General features: G+C 42.8%; 1 protein-coding gene across 1 annotated transcript; it reads right to left on the reverse strand.

The window, feature by feature from the left end:
- Positions 1 to 16,155: 16,155 nt before the first annotated feature.
- On the reverse strand, positions 16,156 to 21,052 carry LOC136709268 (E3 ubiquitin-protein ligase TRIM35-like). The gene is made up of 6 exons (XM_066684393.1): positions 20,460 to 21,052; positions 18,825 to 18,920; positions 18,508 to 18,738; positions 18,385 to 18,407; positions 18,181 to 18,299; positions 16,156 to 17,928 (listed from the first exon to the last, which is right to left on the reverse strand). The coding sequence occupies exons 1-6, from the start codon at positions 20,859 to 20,861 to the stop codon at positions 17,384 to 17,386; spliced, it is 1,416 nt and encodes a 471-aa protein (XP_066540490.1). The 5' UTR covers positions 20,862 to 21,052; the 3' UTR covers positions 16,156 to 17,383.
- Positions 21,053 to 21,918: the final 866 nt, after the last annotated feature.

A 21,918-nucleotide genomic window follows, 5' to 3' on the forward strand; every position in this document is an offset into this window, starting at 1 on the left:
CCTCAAGTGAGCCAGTCAACATCAGATGTTCCAGTGACTCCCTGGCCACAGCCAGTGTTTGGTCAGGTGCAGACATGGGGAGGAAGAGGTCAAGGAAATCTAGGAAGAGGAAGACCAGGAAGATTCAGTCTGAACTTTCAGCAGCCTCCTGAAGTGTGCTACAATTGTGGGCAGTTTGGTCATTTTGCTCTTGAGTGCAACAGGCCAGGAGGAAACTTCAGGGAATACTTTAGAGGAGGATTCAGAGGAGGATTCAGAGGACAACCACGGTCAATCAAGGGACCTGTGAACCCTTATAGGGGCCCGGAACCAGGATTCTAGGGATGCCCGGAGTACTCGTGTGGGAGGTGTCAGCTGGTAGCAATAGCTGGAGAGAGATCCATCAATAGAGGTGAAAATAAATAATCGACCATTGACAATGATGGCAGATAGTGGTGCTGCTTTTACCTGTATTCGGCCTGAAGATGCTATACACCTCCCCAGGTCTGGTCAGATGATTCGGACAATCGGGTTTGAGGGAGTAAAACAGCTGATTCTTCTCACAGAACCAATTGAGCTCTGCTATAAACATCTGAAGACTACAATACCCATACTGGTATCAGAACATACACCTATTGCACTTTTGGGAAGAGATGCTTTGTGCAGACTGAACTGTACAATAAAATGCACACCAGACACCTGCCTGGTGGAAGTGCCGAGTGAAATGATTGATCAATTGATGATGAAAACAGAGACTGAAGCTTCTTCAGTATTTTGAATTGGAAGTCTTAGCGAAGAATTCTTGGAACCAGCCAAGATGTGGGAGAAGTTTATTGTAGCAAACATGCCTGAGGTAAAGACTCCAGAGTATACATTTCATTGTACACTGAAATACTTTAAGGATGCTGAACAGTCAGATGCACAACAATGGCTGAGTCATCAACCAAAGCAAGTTGAATTACGCTCATGTTGCATAATTTTGGGACCTCAAGGAGCTGCTATGAAGATAGACAAAAATGATTACTTGCATAAAGAGTTTGATATGGGAAAAAGTGTACCACACGTGACTTTGCTGGTGTCTGAAGACTGTGAGCAGAAACAAATAGGTGAAATGATGGCAGAAGCAGAAGAAGTTGTCTTTAAAACGCTAAAAGAGAATCTTTCCATCTGGAGTGAAGATCAGCAATTTATTAAGATTATGATTTCTGCTCAAGGACAAGGACAGCCACAAGTCGTCAGGATGACACATGAATCACTTTGCAACGAGAAAATGGATTCAAATTCTTTGAAAGAGGAAATGCTGCAATATGTTGGATGGATATATATGGATCAAGAAAAGAGTCCAAGACCAGTTCGAAAAAAGGTTAGACCTAAACGGTATGAGAACTAAAGAGGATGAAACTTTAGAGAATTTTACTTTTCCAGTGTCCAAAGTTAGTGAGGGGGTAAATGGATCACATCTAACTACACTAGTGCCTTTGATAATTTCAACAGTGCAATCCCCTTTGAAGACTGTGATTAAAGTTAAATTAGGTAAAACAGTTCATCTTCCCTGTAAATGTGGAAGATTTAATACAGGGAGTAATAGTCCTCCTAAGTGGAAAAATAGTCGTGGTGAAGAAGTGGTGTTAACAGGACCTGAAGTTGATCATTTGCCTCGTGAACAGAGAAAGTATCTTTTGTTTAATGCTTTTAGGTGGTTCAAAGTTAGAGATGATTGTTCAATTCTTTTACGTAATGTTACATGGGAAAATCAAGGGGAATACACTTGTACTTATTTGGAGTCAGAGCTTAAATTTGTGCCATTTCAAAATGTGTGGAGAGAAGGGTACATAACTCGTACAGTGATAGTGATAATAAAGGACCCGAGTCCTATTGAAGTTTTTACAACTACTAAAAGAGTTCAGGACCAAACCACTATAGCAATGACTCTGAAGGTTACTAAAGAACAAATTAAGCCAATTACTTTAGCTCCAGAAATAAGTAAAGGAAATAATGTAACAAATCAGATTACTACTTTAGATATGCCATTAAAGGAGATGAATATTACTACACTGCCAATGATAACTTCTGCTTTGGGCACATCTGAATCTATCACAACTGTTGAAAATGGAAAAATAACAAGATCACATAATGTTGTAAAAGTAACCCAAACTCCAGATATAATGTCCATTGCAGAAGAAAGTAAACATAGCACAGTGTCCAGCGTTAAATACAGAGCATGAAGTGAATATTAGTCAAGTGGCTTTTGAAGCTAGAAACCCAATGGAAGACATGGATTCAAATGGTTTAGTAACCACTCAGAAAATCACTTTAGAAGGGCAGAGAGAGTTTTTGATTTTGACTGCACCTCTGAAGAAATAACTGACCATTACCATGCATTACAGAAAAGAGAAGCAAAATGGAAAGCATATGGATTTGATTTTTCAGTGTTACAAATCACAGACCCATGGGCAGCTAGAAATGTATGGTTTCAGCAAATAACCCATTCCGTAAGAATGAGTTATGTTATGATGTTGACTGGTCCATGTGTGGTGAAAGTTCCAACACCAAGCACATGGCCATCAATTTTAGAGACAGTACCAGAACCACTGCATGCTATGTGTCAATCTTATGCTTTATCATGGTTATTATATCAGCAAAACTCTGAAGAAGATAGAATAATGGCTTTATCAGTGCATTTGTTTAGACCTAGATTAAATTGTACTTGGTTGATGAAGCTGCCATATGTGAATTTCCTTGATCAGCATGAAAATATACTGACAGCACGGCCTGATGCGATGGACGTAAAATCTGTGGAGACTAAAGACTGTTTTTGTTCCAATGATACTCACAATGGACAGGGGATGTTTATGGGAATATCTGATTGTGCTCTTTATATGATGAATTTTAAAAAGCCTAAACCTAAGGATGCTTTGTTTAAAGTGAATTTTTATACACCAGATAGCAAACAGAGTAGAACATTAATGGTGCAGTATGATATTTTGCCTGTAAATGTGACGATACGAAATTTTAAGGCTATTTGGTGGGTTTGTGGAGATAAAGCATACATATTTCTACCATATGGGTGGACAGGCTGTTGTTATATGGCAATGTTAAAGCTTCCTTATGAGGTTTATACTCTCCAAAAAGTTGAAGCAACTGATGAAGGGAATTCTGAAGGTAATTCTGGGAGAAGAAAGAAAAGGGAAATGGCTCAGTTTCATAGTTTGTAAGCCTACCATTGGAGAATCAGTATAGGAGAAAAATGGGGTATAGGATTATTCCCATGGTATGGTGTGACATTTTTAGCAGATCATATAGATAATATTATGTACCATTTACAAGGGTTTGCTAATGAAACAATAAGAGTGTTTCAGTATTTGTCAAATACACAAAAAAGTCACAGATTAACATTGTTAAAACATGACATGGCTCTGGATTACATTTTAGCTAAGCAAGGGGGTTTATGTGTGGCTTTGCATCTAACAGGGGATGCCTGTTATACCTTGATTCCAGATAATTCTGATAATATGACTAGTGTTAGAAAAGCATTGAAGCATATAAGGGAGGCGTTTGGCCCATCAAAAGGAGCTGAATGGTCTGTGAATGCTTGGTTATTGGAGAAATTAGGACCACTAGGAGCAATGTTGGCTCAAGGTTTTGGAGCAGCTCTTTTAGCAGTGTGTATAATGTTTTGTGTTTGTACACGGTTGTTAACTTGTGCAAAAGCTTTGATTTTGAAATGGGTTGGAGTTGTAATGCCTGGAGATCAAGTACAGATGCCATTATTAAGTAGAACCGACTCAGATAAACATGAGGAGGAAATTTTGGAAAACAACCTTATGAAAAGATATCCATTTTGAATATCCACTATTATATATTTACTATTCAATTATAACATTATTCTATTATTTTGTTAGGTTTATTATTATTAATCAATTATAAAGATGAAGGCATGTAGGATGAAGTAAAAACTGTAGCTTATAAAAGTATTAACCTATTAGTATTACTATTATTAAAGTTGTATTTGATGTTTATTTGCATCTGTCATTTTTGCAAAATATACTGGCTGTTGATTCTTTCTTCCAGAAAGAAAAAAGGGGGAAGATCACTGTAATGGTGGATGGTTGTTTGAGATTCCTGAAATGCTACAGGGATCCAAAAACTCAAAAGAGGACAATAAAACAGAAGGACTTTGAAACAGAATGGGGAAGACTTGCTGAAGCTCAATATGTCATCAACATCACATCAGAAGACAAAATTGCTGAAAAGACAATATTATGTCATATGTTCCTATTGAATTGTTTATTATTATTAATCTTTGATATTGATAAACCATTATACGAGTTATATTAAAAATTGTAACAACTGTTTATTATGAAGACTTATAGACTCATGAAATGTAATTTATGTAAGTGTATTGAAATCTCAGATGTTTTTGTTTTTATCGATGTTAGGGCCAAGAGGTGTTTCAGGTAGGGACAGGTCCATTGGAAGGTCCGATGGGTCGACCAGCCTGAATTTGGACATTGGTTTGATTTTACTTTCTGAGATTTTTATACACATTTACTTAAGTCAACTCCCTACACATATAGAGTAAATTTAATTGGACTGGAGTACAGTTTGTGATCGCCTAGGCAGAGGGATCATGCGGGAATTTTTCCTGTCTAAAATGTTTGGAGGATTTTCAAGAAAGATGGCTACCTGGCAGTTTTTTCGCCCTCACACTCCATGAAATTTTGTTACATCATAATGCAAGTGATGTTAAAATTGTATGAAGGAAGGTATCACTTATTTGTTATGACATTAACATGTATGGGTTGCTTAATTTTACGAGACTTTAACAGTCTCGAAGGGAGGAAATTATGAGGTATATTTAATCATAAGGCCTTAAGCACAGTATTAAGGAATGTTCACTGTTTTATATGTTCAGCCATATGCTCTGTGTCTGTGTTCCACAGAGAGAAATGTTTAGGATAAGCTGTCAGTGAGGGTAGGAGACTATAAATTTTACCCCTCCCTTAGAACATGCAAATGTAAACCAACCTCTATGTTTACCATATTTGGAAAGGAGCAAGAACCATATAGATCAGGGTCCTATCCAGGAGGGGGAGCGAGAATTTTGAGCGCTGAATTGAACACTCCTCTCACGGGATCCTTAAGAACCTGTAAGACACAGTTTCTGTAAATAAAGGTGTATTTACAACTTTAACCGTGTCTGCAGAGATTCTTTTCCATCACCTGTCTTCACAACACAGCAAAGTTAACAACACGGGGTTACAAACCCGTCATCCTGACCTGTGATTTGGAAAGATTCTGAAGTTACATCTTCACCCGTAGTTTGAAAAAGTTCTGAAGTGGCATTGTTTTTGTAGTGGAGTATGGATTGAGAAATGAAGAATTCTGAGTGAAAAACTCTCCACTCTAACAAGGATTTTCGTTTTGCAACAGAACCCCACATTCTTTTGTGTATGTGTGTGCGCAGACCCCGTTTTAACACACACACACCCATACACACAAACTCACCTAAAGTCTACATCAAAGGACGCCTGGTTAGGGCCAGATAACAAACCCATTTTTATGATGCTTTTAAGAAAAAGAAGAACAAACAAAGTGGGGAGTTATAATCCAGTTTTATGGCCGTGGCGCCTAAAAGGCAAAACGTATCTCATGTGAAATCTAAAACAGATGGCCCCGGATGGAAAAGCTGACTGAACTAGAGTTGACCTCCTGGAAACTCATCCGCAAAGGACGAATAGCATGGATCAACAGCGACCCCAAGGGGAACTACGCCTCGCCCGAGGTCGCCTAAACAATAACAGAAATTAATCAAATTCTGATAAATATGTGTATGCGATATGTATGAGTGTCACTCTTTTGTCTCCAGATGAACATCTATCAACCAATGAAGTGATGTGTATTACTGTTTTCAATTATGAAAGAAAGTTCTGTCTCTATCTAAGGAAACGAATTAATATCTTCTAACATAATATTGTAAAATGGGACGTAAACACGATGTACCCAAGATAAAATTTTATGTAGATGTTTGATATTAATAATCCAGGACACTCATTGTGATATGTCACTAACATGTATAGGAAATTTCGGTATACGCGAATTTTCTATCTTATTACTTTTTGAATCTCTGATCCTGCCTTCCCCCTTTCCTGTCTCATGAAGCCAGTCACGTGAGCCTCGGACCCCAGATCCAATCAAAGGAAGGGCACCTCCCAATAAGGCGTGACCGCGATACCTTTGAAAAGAGGGTGCCGACTCATTTTCTCTCTCTTGTTCTCTTCATTCTCTCTTACGCTTCCACTCTTCATTTTTACTTTTCTCTTGCTCTCTTATTTCTGAACGCTTTTACGCATTCTCTTTGTTTTATTTCTTTAAGCTCCAACCTCTCCAAGCAAGACATTTTCTCCTCCTCTTGCCGATGAACAAAGACTTTTGAAGAACCTCACTAAGCTCCCAGGAGACGTCTTGAGTTAGCTAGTGTGAAAGAAATCTACGAATACGTCGAGTGATTTGAATACCTTCTTTTCTTTTAATCGTGTTTATGTTTTATCGCCCAATCTAAGTTTAATCTCACGACTGATAAAAAGCATGTGAACTTATTCGTGGCCAGAGTAAGAAACATCGCCGAGATAGAAGAAAGTCGTAGAATAAGTAAGTCTATTGAATCGATTTTCAGTTCTGAATCTGCAGGAACTAGCGAAACTGTTCGTCCAAAACGTCCATATGGTTGGACACTCCAGCTCAGGACAGTGAGCCAAAGAGAGGATCCTGCCGCCAGCGTCATCACGCTCCGAGTACGCCCGAGGCGACTGGATCGACAAAGAAAGAACTCCACGCTGACTCAGCCTGGAAACTTCCGCGGGAGAACTGTGGAACCAAGCGAGACGCCATCACTTCCAGGACCTCAGAGAGCCTCTGTACCCAACAAGTGGTGAGAATCGACGAAAAAGTAAGCTAAACCTACGCATTTCCAGAGCTGAAAATTGAATTAAGTCTCTTGATAATTTTATACGTTAATTAAACCTCAGTTAGCAACCCATTAGTAATAAGCCATATCGCCTAGCTTATCTTCCAACTCGAATCGGCTTCACCTGCGTTGATGCCATGAGGTTTCAAGATTATGCTATGTTAAGTAAATATCCTTCTTCTTTTTGTTAATAAATACTTTCATTGTTTGAAATCACAGTGTGTAGAGTCTGTTCATTAAAGGTCTGAAAATCCTGAAGATCTCACTTAGCTTGACTATCATTCATTCTCAAACTATTTATTAACGTTTTAAATTGCTTAAGCCAATTACTATCATTAGTCAAATATTAGTAATCATAAGAGTTTGAATAAGGTCAACGCTATAAACACAATAAATAAATATATATATACTATATATATTTATATATATCATGGTGTATACCCAACATACACTACATTTTGCTGTTTTGAGCAGATTACAGATTGATAAATTCCTGAGCCATTTTCAGCAGACGCTGTGTTGAAAGAGAGAGAGAGAGAGAGAGAGAGAGAGAGAGAGAGAGAGAGTGTCATTTGTTTTTATCTCTCAAGCATTTTGGGTGTGTACTTTGACACCTCCCCCGTGTAGTGGAGGATGGATCCAGATCAAGAAATTAAAAATCAAGACTCTGACTCTCCATTCTCTTTTATTTAAAAGGAGAAGATGGGACCTGCATTCCACAGAGTGTGCATGCTGAAAGACTACACACACACCCCCAACACACACACACACACACACACACGTGTAGTGGAGTATGGATCGAATAAAGAAATGAAAAGTTCTGAATGAAAGACCCTCCACTCTGATAAGGATTTTTTGGAACAGAATCCCACATTCCACAAAATGTGTGTGTGCTGAAAGACTCTGCACCCCCCCCCCCCACACACACACACACACACACACTCTCACGCACACACATATGTCTACATCAAAGACTGAGCAGGACACTTTCCAGTGACCCCCGTCTTCTTCAGGAATGTAGAGAAAACCAGAACCAGTTTACGACGCTTTTAAGCTGAAGGAGATCAAACAAGGTGTTAAAGACCCGGATTAAAAAGAACCTGTTTATGGCCCTCGGCGCCTAGATGGCGCACTGGTTATCTCTTGCAAAAAATCAACAAATGGCCCCAGAATTGACCTTGCACTGAACTCCTGCAACCATGATCCAAACCAAACAAATAACATGGACCAACAAGTGGACGTTTGCGAAATCACGTTTCGCCCTGCCACCTTTAAATCCATAACGGACGCATCGAGTGTTTATAAACATGTTTATGCAATATGTATGAATGTTACTCTCTGTTATTCTCAAGTGAATATCTACTAACTAATGAAGTGATGTGTATTACTGTTTCAATCAGGAAATAAAATTTCTGTCTCTGATTAGGAAAACGAATTAGTTCTAACTTCTAGCATAATATTGTAGTGAGATGTAATCGTAATTGATCCCGTGAGATTTTTTATGATTGTGCTATGTTTATTAAATATTCTCTTTTCTCTTAATAAAATATTTCCATTATTTGAAATAACAGTGTGTGGAGTTTGTTCATTAAGAGTCTGAAAATCCTGAAGAACTCACGTAGTGGTGACAGTATTCACTCTCTAATTAATTGTTAAGGTTTTGCCATTTAAGTCAATCCTAATAATAATTATTATTATCATTAGTCAAACCATTATTAATCAGAACGAGTTCGAATAAGTTTAAGCTGCTACACACGCAAACTCATGCACACACCTATATCTGATAGCCAGAAGGCTAAGCAGAATACTTTTCAGTGACCCCCAGGATGACACTGAGTGGTCCTCTTCAAATTTTATGATGACCAGATGACGAATAAACCAAAAGATCACTCACCAGAGCCTTGGGAACAGGAAAATAAACTCACCAAGGGGGAAGACTCACCCAGGACACCCCCCCCCCACGTTGGAGTGTCGTTGGACTGTCGAATAGCGTATCTTATTGGAAAATCAGCATATGGCCCTGGGACTGGCTAATGGTGACCTCGCAATGCAGTTCAAACCAGACAAACAGCATGGACCAACAGTGCCCCCAAGTGAAATCAATATGCCACCCTAATCATTTTCCTCTCTTGCGTGTGTTTCTGCTGAATCTAAGCATGTATTATGCAATGTGTTATTAATGTTCATCCATCCATCCATCCATTATCCACCGCTTATCCGGGTCGCGGGGGAAGCAGTCAGAGCAAAGAAACCCAGACCTCCCTCTCCCCAGCCACTGCCTCCAGCTCCTCCGGGGGTATACCGAGGCATTCCCAGGCCAGTCGAGACATGTAGTCTCTCCAGCGTGTTCTTGGTCTGCCCCGGGGCCTCCTCCTCGTTGGACATGCCCGGAACACCTCACACCAGGAGGCATCCGAACCAGATGCCCGAACCACCTCAACTGGCTCCTCTCAACGTGGAGGAGCAGCGGCTCCACTCCCGGATGTCAGAGCTCCTAACCCTATCTCTAAGGGAGAGTCATTTCAGCCGCTTGTACCCGCGATCTCTTTCTTTCGGTCACTACCCAAAGCTTGTGACCATAGGTGAGGGTTGGGACGTAGATTGAACGGTAAATCGAGAGCTTTGCTTTTCTGCTCAGCTCTCTCTTCACCACAACGGACTGGTACAGAGCCCGCATTACTGCTGACGCTGCACCGATCCGCCTGTCAATCTCACGCTCCATCTTTCCCTCACTCGTGAACAAGACCCCGAGGTATTTAAACTCCTCCACTTTAGGCAGGATCTCACTTCCAACCTGGAGAGAGCACTCCACCCTTTTCCGACTGAATACCATGGACTCGGACTTGGAGGTGCTGATCCTCATCCCTACCACTTCTCACTCGGCTGCAAACTGACCCAGCGAGAGCTGGAGGTCCCGGCTCAATGAAGCCAACAAGACCACATCATCCGCAAAAAGCAGACATGGAATTCTGAGACCACCATACCGGACACCCTCTGCCACTCCGCTACGCCGAGAAATTCTGTCCATAAAAATTATGAACAGAACTGATGACAACGGGCAGCCCTGACGGAGTCCAACTCCGACTGGAAACCAGTCGGACTTACTGCCAGCCATACGAACCAGACTCCTGCTCTGTTTATACAGGGACTGGATGGCTTGTAGCAAAGAGCCCAGTACCCCAAACTCCCTGAGCACCCCCCACAGAATACCCCGAGGGACATGGTCAAATGCCTTCTCCAGATCCACAAAACACATGTAGACTGGTTGAGCAAACTCCCATGCCCCCTCCAGGATCCTAGCGAGGGTAAAGAGCTGGTCCTGTGTTCCATGACCGGGGCGGAATCCGCATTGTTCCTCCTGGTTTCAAGGTTCAACTATCAGTCGGACTCTCTTTTCCAGTACCCCCGCATAGACCTTACCGGGGAGGCTGAGGAGTGTGATCCCCCTATAGTTGGAACACACCCTCCGATGCCCCTTTTTAAAAAGGGGAACCACCACCCCAGTCTGCCAGTCCAGAGGCACTGCCCCTGATGTCCATGCGATGTTGCAAAGACGTGTCAGCCAGGACAGCCCTACAACATCCAGAGCCTTGAGGAACCCAGGTCGAACTTCATTCTCCCCCGAAGCCCTACCGCCAAGGAGTTTCCATACCACCTCAGCCACCTCAGCCCGAGTGATAGACGAGCCCCCCCCCCGGGGGCCCCAAACTCTGCTTCCTCGGTGGAAGACGTGCTGGTGGGATTGAGAAGATCCTTGAAGTATTCCTTCCACTGCCTAATGACGTCCCTAGTCGAGGTCAACAGTTCCCCACCCCCACCATATACAGTGTTGGTGGAAAACCGCTTTCCCCTCCTGAGTCGCCTGATGGTTTGCCAGAAACTTATCGGAGCCAACCGAAAGTTGTTTTCCATGTTCTCACCGAACTCCTCCCACACCCAAGTTTTTGCCTCAGCAACAGCTGAAGCCGCGAGCCGCTTGGCTCCCCGGTACCTGTCGGCTGCCTCGGGAGTCCCCTGAGCCAACCAGGCTCGATAGGACTCTTTCTTCAGCTTGACAGCCCCCCTCACCCGGGGTGTCCACCACCGAGTGCGGGGATTGCCACCCCGACATGCACCGACAACCTTGCAGCCACAGCTCCGTTCAGCCGCCTGAACAATGGAGGTCCGGAACATGGCCCACTCGGACTCAATGTCACCAGCCTCCCCTGGGATGCAGTTGAAGTTCTGCCGGATGTGGGATTTGAAGATCTTTCTGACAGGTTCCTCTGCCAAACGTTCCTAGCAAACCCTCAGCACGTGTTTGGGCCTGCCAAGTCTGTCCGGCATCCTCCCCCGCCATCTGATCCAACTCACCACAAGGTGGTGATCAGTTGACAGCTCAGCGCCTCTTTTCACCCGAGTTTCCAGAACATATGGCCACAGGTCCGATGATACGACTTTAAAGTCGATCATCAAATCGCAGCTTAGGGTATCCTGATGCCAGGTGTACTTGTGGACACCCTTAAGCTCGAACATGGTGTTCATAATGGACAAACTGTGACGAGCACAGAAATCCAATAACTGAACACTCGGGTTCAGATCAGCAGGCCGTTCCTCCCAATCACGCAATCAGAACAATGGAGAAAGAGTGTTCTCCAACACCCCCTCTAGGGTCCCCAAGAAGGCATGGTACTCTGAACTGCTGTTCGGTGCATGTTCAGTCAGAGCCCTTTCCCCAACCGAAAGGCGCAGGGAAATTACCCTCTCGTCCACTGGGGTAAACCCCATCGTACAGGCGCTAAGCCGGGGGGCTATGAGTAAGCCCACTCCTGCCTTATGCCTCTCACCCTGGGCAACTCCAGAGTGAAAGAGCATCCAGCCCCTCTCAAGGATATTGGTTCCAGAGCCCATACTGTGTCGAGGTGAGCCCAACTATATCTAGCCGGTACCTCTCAACCTCACACACCAGCTCAGGCTCTTTTCCCCCGAGAGAGGTTACGTTCCATGTTCCAAAAGCCAGTTTCAGTAACCGAGGATCAGAACGCCAGGGCCCCCAACCCCGGCTGCCACCCGATCCACAATGCACCAGACCCGGACTACTACCTCTCCCACAGGTGGTGGGCCCATGGGAAAGTGGACCCATGTAATTCCTTCGGGCTAAGCCCGTCCGGACCCCATGGGTGAAAGTCCAGCCAACAGGCGCTCGTCAAGGAGCCACTCCCCCAGGCCTGGCTCCAGGCTGAGGCCCCGGTAACCCTACTCCGGGCAAGGGAGGCTGTGTCCGTGTTCTTAACTTCATCCTTGTCTTTATGGATCACTCTTTGTCTGGCCCATCACCTAGGACCAATTTGCCTTGGGAGGCCCTACCAGGGGCTATTGCCCCCGACAACATAACCCCTAGGCTCACGCAGGCACGCAAACCCCTCCACCACGTTAAGGTGGTGATCCAAGGAGGAGGTTATTAATGTTATCCTCTGTTATTCTCAGGTGACTGTCTACTAACTAATCGAGTGATGTGAATTAATGCTTTAATCACGAAGAAAGATTCCTGTCTTTCTTAATTAATTAATCTCTAACATCTAGAATAGTTGATAATATAATCGATATATATATATATATATATATATATATATATATATATATATATATATATATATATATGTATTTCATGGCATCAACAAATCCCAAAAAAGTTGGGACAAGGCCATTTTTTCCCCCGGGTGTGGCATCCCCCCTTCTTCTTACAACACTCAACAGACGTCTGGGGACAGAGGAGATCAATTTCTCAAGTTTACTAATAGGAATGCTCTCCCATTCATGTCTAATACAGGCCTCTAACTGTTCAATCATCTTGGGCCTTCTTTGTCGCACCTTCCTCTTTATGATGTGCCAAATGTTCTCTATAGGTGAAAGATCTGGACTGCAGGCTGGGCATTTCAGTACCCGGATCCTTCTCCTACGTAGCCATGATGTTGTGATTGCTGCAGAATGTGGTCTGGCGTTATCTTGTTGAAAAATGCAGGGTCTTCCCTGAAAGAAATGATGTCTAGATGGGAGCATATGTTCTTCTAGAACCTGAACATAGTTATCTGCATTAACAGTGCCTTTCCAGACATGCAAGCTGCCCATGCCACAAGCACTCATGCAACCCCATACCATCAGTGATGCAGGCTTCTGAACGGAGCGTTGATAACAACTTGGGTTATCCTTGTCCTCTCTGGTCCGGATGACATGGCGTCCCAGTGTTCCATAAAGAACTTCAAATCATGACTCATCTGACCACAGAACAGTCTTCCATTGTGCCACACTCCATTTCAAAAGACCCCTGGCCCAGTGCAAATGTCTGAGCTTGTGGAGCTTGCTTAGAAATGGCTTCCTCTTTGCACTGTAGAGTTTCAGCTGGCAACGGCGGATGGCACGGTGGATTGTGTTCACTGACAATGCTTTCTGGAAGTATTCCTGAGCCCATTCTGTTATTTCCTAGACAGTGGCATTCCTGTTTGAGGTGCAGTGACGTTTAAGGGTCCAGAGATTACGAGCATCCAGTAGAGTTTTATGGCCTTGACCCTTACGCACAACAATTGTTCCAGATTCTCTGAATCTTTTGATGATATTATGCATGGTTGATTTTGATAACTTAAAAGTCTTTACTATTTTACGCAATACCATTCTAGTATTGCTGCATCTTTCTGCCCAACAATGGTGGAATTGGTGATCCTCTTACCATCTTGGCTTCAGGGAGACACTGACACTCTGACAAGCTTTTTTTTATACCCAATCATGTTGTCAATTGACCTAATTAGTGTTAAAGCGCCACCTAGGTGTGCAGTTGCACCAAAATGGTGATCATGTCTCTGACCCCCATAAGGAATGTGTGTGAAGTTTTGTAAAATTTGGTGAAAGCTTTCCTGAGTAACAGATTTATTTGTGTGATGTTTGGAAATAAAGCTCCGCCCATGTCCCATGTTAAATGAGCAGAGCCCACAACCCACTGCATTACAATCCCAAGACTTTTCTGATAATTATTAAATTTGAGGTTTGTGGGATTCTCCTGAGGCCACATGTGTCCTTATTGGGTAAAAAACAGAGACCTGTTCATGCTCAAAAATGTGTGAGAAATTGGAAATCGGATCAAAATTGAAAGGGGACAGATTAACACTGCTATAACACTTAAAAATGTCAGCATCTAATCGAGCAGCTCCTGACTCCATTTTGTTTTCCTGCCCTTATGTAGAAGTCCTTCACTTCAATAAAATCTAAAGCAGTATGTTCTTATTTTTAACTGCTGTTTGCACAGAAATAGGGTAGACACACATAAACAGAAAAACAGTAAACACATCTACATACACAACACCAGACAAAGGAGCACTGAAACCAAAGAGGTATATATAAGGAGCACAGACAAGAAACACCTGGGACAGATAACGAGGGGCAGGATTACAGCGGAAACACAGGTGGAGACACTGAGGAGAGGGCGGAGCCAAGGCGGAGACTAGGGACAAAACAAAGACAGAGCCATGTTCTCCTGAGCACATGGCAAACAAGAAAACAGAAACAGAGCTTGGAACAAGAAACAGGGGAAAGTGTGACATAAACATTGAAGTGTTCAGATTTCTATTCACTGGATGAAGTATAAACACTGATTTCAAAATGGAATACATGCATTTACCGCGTCACTGTGGGCACCTTCCAAATCAGGCCTTACACATCTACACTTGTAATTGCACCCTTTTCCTGCGTCAGTGAACATACGGAAATGCGCTAGTGCCTTTGAGGTCTCATTGTGGACGCGTTCCAAATCATTCACTAACACACTGAACACTGAAGAATGAAAATGATTTTTCCTGACACACACTTGTCAGTGCACACTTCTCCTGCTCCACTCAGAGCAGTTATACCCGTTACTGCCCACACTATGGCCGCGTCCCAATTCAATGCACTTTGCACTCTCACATTGTGGACGCGTTACAATTCACACATTCATACACTGTACACTTACACACCAGTATGACCCTATGGCATGCTCTGATTGGTGCATTGACCGTGGCAATCTGTGGCCACATCCCAAACCACACTACACACTTATGAGTGCACACTCTATAGGAATTTAAAGCATAAAATATTCAAAATCTAAAACACAAAGGCCTTATGACAAGCTCTGATTGGTGCCTTCACTGAATCACACTGTGGTCCTGTCCCAAATCATACACTTACACAACTCAAACTCATTAGTGCACACTTCTCCAGGATGCCACTGTACCCTCACTGTTAAAGGGGTCATCTGTAATTTGACACTTTCACCTTATTCCAGTCGTTAAGATGTAAACAGTAATGTAGAGGGGTTCTGTGTGAATGGTGCAGTGTAGAGAAATCCAGCAGGAAAACTTTACTGAGGAGGTGATAGGAACCAGGCGTCTGGATGTTTACAGAGTAAATGTAGCTGATTTACAGAACAAACTGAGATACAGTAGTGAACTGACACTTGAGTCACAGTTTACTGTGGGAATGACTTGTTACACTCCAGTAAACCACTGACGCTTTCAGACTGTAATTTACACATTCACCACTTTCACATAACTTTCATATTGTATAAGATTTAACACAAGATGAAGGTACCATATGAAAGCTGGGACTGTCCTCTCTCCACTGGAGTGCTGTAATTAACACTAATGAGGAATCTGTCTCAAAAACACCATGTGCTCAATAATAAAAGAAAGAAATATGAAAGAATATGAACATTGTTCATTTGTAGAAATAATATAAAGAATAAATGATGCAGTAAATGAAAGGCCAGGTCTCAGGATTATGAATTGGTGAAGGGTTAAACAGTCAAGTGTTCAGATTTCTATTCACTGGATGAAATATAACCGTTGATTTCTAAATTGAAATAAATATTTTTCACTTGAACTAAAACATGTCTGTGGTTATAGAGGTTGTATAAACCAGGCATCACTGAATTCCTGAGATTCTCCTGAAATTAACAAGCCCTTATTGTCTGTCTACAATCTTCCTGTCAAATATAATTCACAATATTTATCAGTAATTAAATAAACCTATAAATGTGGATCTTATTTGGACAGAGCCTCAACCAAAAGTAAATGACATAAATCATGTGATACCTTACATCGGCTACAAGAGGCAGTCTAAGCTTTAATTTAGCGCTTTATTCAAAGTAATGGAGCACTGTTTGACACCATTTTTAACCCTTTGGGAATTTATTTACACAATTTTACAAAAAGGACAAATAGTTACACACCTAGTGAGTCCATTATTGCTTTTCAGAACCTAATATCACCCAATACGCCTCGTCACGTCCCAAACATAATCCATTCAATGTGTATTTGTAGTAATTCATAAAACATAGTGTTTATTTAACCAAAAAACACTGGGAAATACCCAAAAGAACACTTTGAGACCCCACTGTGATCCTATATTTAAACCTGAATAAATATCAAATAAATAAAGCTGGAAAACTCAAAGCCTTTTCAGGTGAAGGTTTACATTTAGAAATCCACAAACTGGATCCAGACGATGTCTCTACTGTCACATGAAGTGTAGAAAATTACCTTTAAATGTCTTTGGCGTTCAGGAGTAAATTGGAAGCTTATGGAAACATTGTTATGATCAAAAACCAAATATTTTTCTACTTTAAAGTGTTTTTTTAGAAAAAACACCACCTTTCTTCGTTGATTCAGAGCAGTTAGAAAGTAATAATCATTCAAATGTGGCTGTGTAAGTTCAGACAGAAATTCAGAAAATGACCCCCAGTAGCTTTATTAAGCTGTTCCCAGGTCAGTTGTTCCTACCCATTAAACATCTTCTACACAGTCCTCACTTTATTGTGAAGGATGTCAGCAGCAGGGCCCTGTGTCTATTTCTCCCTGAGAGGGTTTGTGAAATCCTTTCCATGGTCCAGGGTTATTTCAACAGGAAGATGCCAGGGTTCTCCACGTGCTTCGACAGCGTGTCTTCATAGACACAGAGTGTGTGAGTGTGAGCGGCCTGTGACTGAGAATAAACTCCATTGATGTGTTTGAGAATAAAAAGGAGTTCTGCAGGAGAGGGAGAGGGTATTTGTAGGTGTGTTTCACACTGGATTACTCCCAGAGGTGATGACAGTGCTGTTTTTAGAAACTGTAGAATCTGCCGTTTCTAACGATGTGTGGATTACACCGATGTGTTCAGACATTCCTGAGTTATAAAGCTGAGAAGACGAGGTGTGCTTTTACCCACAAAATGCAGGACTCGGGGTCGTCTCTGGTGCGTCGACTTCAAGTGAAACTCCAAGGATGGAGTAAAAAGAAATCCACACTCACTGATCACACACTCCACAGATTTATTTCTCTTTATTTAACAAAGTAACTGAGAAGCTCAGACAGAAACTGCACAGTGTTCGGGGCGTAGTCTTCATCACAGCATTGATTTCAGCTGCTGCTGTGTTTCTTTAATGAAGTGACTCTAACTGAACTGATTCAGTCTGACAGAGCTCTGCACTGGGAGCACCTTCAGAGGAGACTCTTCACCATAAACAAAAAAGAACGGCAGAAGAGTCTTAGTGAATGTGTGTGTGAAAGTGTGTAAGTGTGTGTTAGTGAAAGGATCAGAGAATGAGAGTTTTCCTCCGTCCCAGTCCAGCTTCACTCTGACCCTCTGCACCTTCTGTGACACTGAGAGGGCAGTAGATGTCTGTGGTGTTGAATGAGCCCAGTATTCACCTCTGTAACACCACACATACCACACTCCACCCCTAGAGAATATGTCGCTTCCCTTCCTCTGAGCTGACTCTGTCATCACTCCCACAGCCCAGTTTGTATTGTCTCCAGCATCAACCTCCCAGCAGTGTGTTCCTGAGTTTAACCCCTCAGAGCCCAGGACACACCAACGATTATCAAATCTCTCTGGAAGATCAGGGAGCTGCTGTTTCTCACTTTGTCTCACACTGGTCAGATCATCAGACAAAGTGAGACCAGGATGAGCAGTGTTCGGGTCCAGAGTCACAGGAGCTGGAGATAAAACACCGACACACACACACACACACACACAAACACACAGTAATTACATAAAATGAAACACACACACAGTATTTACATAAAATTAAACACACACACACACAGACAAACTCAGTATTTACATAAAATTAAACACAAAGACACACACACACACACACACACAGTATTTACATACAATTAAACGCACACACACACAGTGTTTACATATAATTAAACAAACACACACACACACACAGTGAGACTCACTAAAGCTGATGATCTCCTGCATCTTCTCCCAGACGGTGAACTTCAGGTTGCTCAGGTGGTTGCTCACATGGAGCAGTGCTCCTGAAAGCCTCTCTGGATCCTGCAGTGTGCACTGAGCTCTGGAAGAACATTCAGGAGTCAGTGCTGCTGTGGCTTTGAGTTCAGAACCACAGAAAAGAGAGAGACAGGAGACACAGCACTCACCTCTCCAGAGTGGACTTGTACTTCTGTAAAACAATGAGGCCAGTGTGGGTCACTGTGGTCATTTTAATCAGAAAGAAATAGAGAATAACGTCTGTGGACAAACCCTGACTAAAGTGTCCTCACCTGTAAGAAGGAGACGTCCTCAGTGCTCATCTGCTCTTCTACGGCTTTGACTGTGTCTGAAAAGGACGAGATCTCTCTGCTGATCTTCTCGATCTTCTCCTTCATCCTCTGACTCTTCTGCTCCTCTTCCTCCCTCAGTGCAGCGATCCTGGCTGCCTCTTCATCTCGGAGAAACTGGTGGAGCTCCTCAAACTCCTCCTTAATCTGCCTCTCTGTGAGCCGAGCCTGAGTCTGGAGTCAAGGAGGAGATGGAGTGAGAGAGGATTGATGATGTGATGATGTTGACCATCGTAATCTCTGTAGTGTTTGATTCTCACCTTTATATGTTCTGCAGTCTGATCCCAGTTCAGTTTACACTCTTCAAACAGCTCCAGTTTCTCCTGCAGGGGCTTCAGAGCAGACTTGAGTTCCTCCTGAAACACATCAACACACACTGGATAAAGACTGTGTTAATATTTCTCCATCAGCAGGAATCGGTCGCTGTGAGACAGTGTTCACTGTGTGTTATTTTATCTCCAGATGATTTAAACAGACATTCTGTGATCAAATTGATCAGAGCTGTGTAAATAAGAGCTCATATCTGACCACACTGATTTACACTGATTCTAAAAGTGTGTTCAGTCATTGGTCACTTTTAAGAACAAGGGCCATCATCCACAGAAAAGGGTGTGATATTAGTAGCTGTAAATTTACTGAAAGTCACTGTAAAGAAAACTCCTGACTCCATCTTCATAGTCTCTGCAGAACTGGAGCGGTAGAACCGCTAAAGCACAACATTCCTAAGATGTATTTGTTGGTTACAGCGTGTGAAGGAGAATGTGCCCTTACTCTCTTCCTGTTTAAACTCCTCAGGCTTTGGGTTCATATTTCAAATGGAAATAATCTGAATATAATCTGAACAGCACAATGTACCCCACTGTGTTATATCTACTACACTGTAATAACAGCTCTCTCACAGAAATAGATCTTCAGGTGGACTCATGAACTTCATGGTGTAGTAATAAAGAGAAGTGAGCAATAAAACACAAGAGGGAGTGGTAGACACAAGGGCACAGGCAGAGTGTTGAAGATCATGAATGTACAACTCCCAGAATTAACACCACTACTGATACTTCAGCTCCACAGCAGTAAGTAAGTGTTTGTTTGGTCCACGTATGACCTTTTAAATAATTTATCTACTGCTTCAACATCTGGTACAACTTCTGGTTCAGAACTTCCCCTGTCCTTTTCACCGTGATCAACAACTGCACTAATACTAGCGCTCTGTTCCATAGGTGTTTAGTGGTGCAGCAATGAGAAACATCCCCTGTGAAACATTTTACCACCGCGCTGTGTTCTGGACATGGTTAGGCTTTTTAAAGGGGTGTGGCCTAGATATGAAATATTCATATCATAACAAAAATAAAAACGGTTTTCAGTGTGAACCAGTGTACCGCCCAGCACAGTTACACACTCACTCTCCTCTGTGCTCTTTCTTGAGCTCCACACGTTGATGGATGTTGTCATGGTTTGTGCTGAAGTAGCTACTATTCTTTGGTACCAGGTGGGAACAGATAATTCTGGTTCTGAAACCTGTGCATTTTGATTGTGATGCTCAGAACCTCTTAAAATGAGGAGTGTGAACTTGAACCCAGTGAGTTACATGTTGGTGGAAAAGGGCAATCAGACCCCCCCCCCCCCCACCACCACCACCTCTTTATAGTAAACAGAAAGTAATAATAATCTGTCCTCAGAAGTGTGGAATAATCACAGTAAAACACTAGGGGTTTGTGCTGTAACATGAGACATTGGCTCTGGTGAGTGATATTCACCTCAGGGCTATGACCACAGTGCACCAGCTTCAATATCTCACATTATAGCACTCCCTCTCATGTGTTGTTTAATAACACACTCTTATGAACAATAACCTGACTTTTCATGTTCAAATCCATTCATGTACACAGTGTGTTTACCTTGCAGCCTGTAACAGCTTCATCCACGGGGCAGAGCTTGTGCTTGGTGTGTTTTCTGGATTTCTCACACACCACACACACCGGCTGCTGTTCGTCCAGACAGAAGAGTTTGAGTTTCTCACTGTGCAGACTGCAGAGTGTTTCAGACCCTGCTGCAGCTCTCTGACTTCTCTCCTGTAAATAACTCTCACACAGGTTTTTTAAAGCCAGGTTTACAGGAGGATGATCCATTGAAGATCTTCTTCTACAAACTGGACACTCTCTGGATCCTTTGGTTTCCCAGAACCTCTGCAGACAGACTTTACACACACTGTGACTACAGCGCAGAACAACAGGATCCTTGAAGATATCAGAGCACACAGGACACAAGAAATCCTCCTCTGAGAAAGGTTTGGAAGCCATTTTCTTCAGCTGTGGTTCCTTCAGTCAGAACTCTCTCTCTTTCACTTTCAGTTCTGTGGAAATAACCCCACTCTGAGTTCAGATGAGTTTGAGGTTAAACAGGAGTCTTTCCAGCTGCAGTTAGTCACCAGTTTGTTTCCGAACTGAAAATGTGCCTCAGAATTCTCCATAAAGCTCTTTATAAAACTAGACTCACCTGAGCACAGTGCAGTCTGTCTGTACAGGACGGGAGACGCCTCACACTCAGCACTTCCTCAGTAGGAGGAGCTGGAAGATCATCACTGACCACTGCTCACATTCATCTCACACACAACAGGAAACACAGGAGTTTCATCAGGGCTTTAACAGGTGTCCTGTTATTATAGCAGCACACAAGGAATTTTGATGTAAATATACAGAGGAGTAAAGGCGAGCAGGGAAATAATCTAAACTTCTGCTGTGTTGTGCTGTTCTCACCCCTTGATTCACTGCACTGTAAAAACTTTGGCCCCCACTTTGTTTGTTTTGCCTTTCCCAAGAGACAGTGACCACCCACAAAGATTTGTGTGATGGCTGATTCCACTACACAATCCATATATGTCAAAGTCCATATAGTCCTCCACAGAGAAAAACACATCCTTTTGTTTGGAGACAGCCCTGGCTCTGGAATTGGGGACATAAACTAAGGCTAAGTAGCTCAGGCTTTTCTTTGTGTGTCACTGGCTGAGCCACAAGAAACGGCATCTGGAGGCACTAGAAGAGTGGAGAGACTCTGAATGTTGAAAATCATTTAAAGAGATGAGGATGTTGCTCTATTCCTTCTTCATATATGGTTAAGTGCTGCTGAAAACCTCCAGCATTAAACTCTTTTTTTTTCTCCTCCATGTGTAACTTCATGAGCTCTGCTGTCCTGCTGAGTGCCTCCTGTCCCCCGCTGGTGTCTGGTGTGGTGGTGGACTGTGAAAGCCAGCTCTCACTGGTGCTTCTCTTTCTTTTCTCGTCAGGTAAATCCCTGCTTCACTCACTATACTGTGTGGTGAGCTGGCGGACTGGGAGAGCAGAAATGCTCGGATTTCAA

Source organism: Hoplias malabaricus, chromosome 11 (assembly GCF_029633855.1).
Source record: "Hoplias malabaricus isolate fHopMal1 chromosome 11, fHopMal1.hap1, whole genome shotgun sequence".
Classification (NCBI taxonomy): Eukaryota; Metazoa; Chordata; class Actinopteri; order Characiformes; family Erythrinidae; genus Hoplias; species Hoplias malabaricus.

Excerpts from the sequence above, each read along its gene's own strand:
- LOC136709268 (XM_066684393.1), bottom strand. The coding sequence starts at position 20,861 with ATGGCTTCCAAACCTTTCTCAGAGGAGGATTTCTTGTGTCCTGTGTGC. Across the intron at positions 18,408-18,507 it reads AGGACGTCTCCTTCTTACAG|AAGTACAAGTCCACTCTGGA; the intron begins GTGAGGACACTT and ends ATTGTTTTACAG. Across the intron at positions 18,300-18,384 it reads TACAAGTCCACTCTGGAGAG|AGCTCAGTGCACACTGCAGG; the intron begins GTGAGTGCTGTG and ends ATGTTCTTCCAG.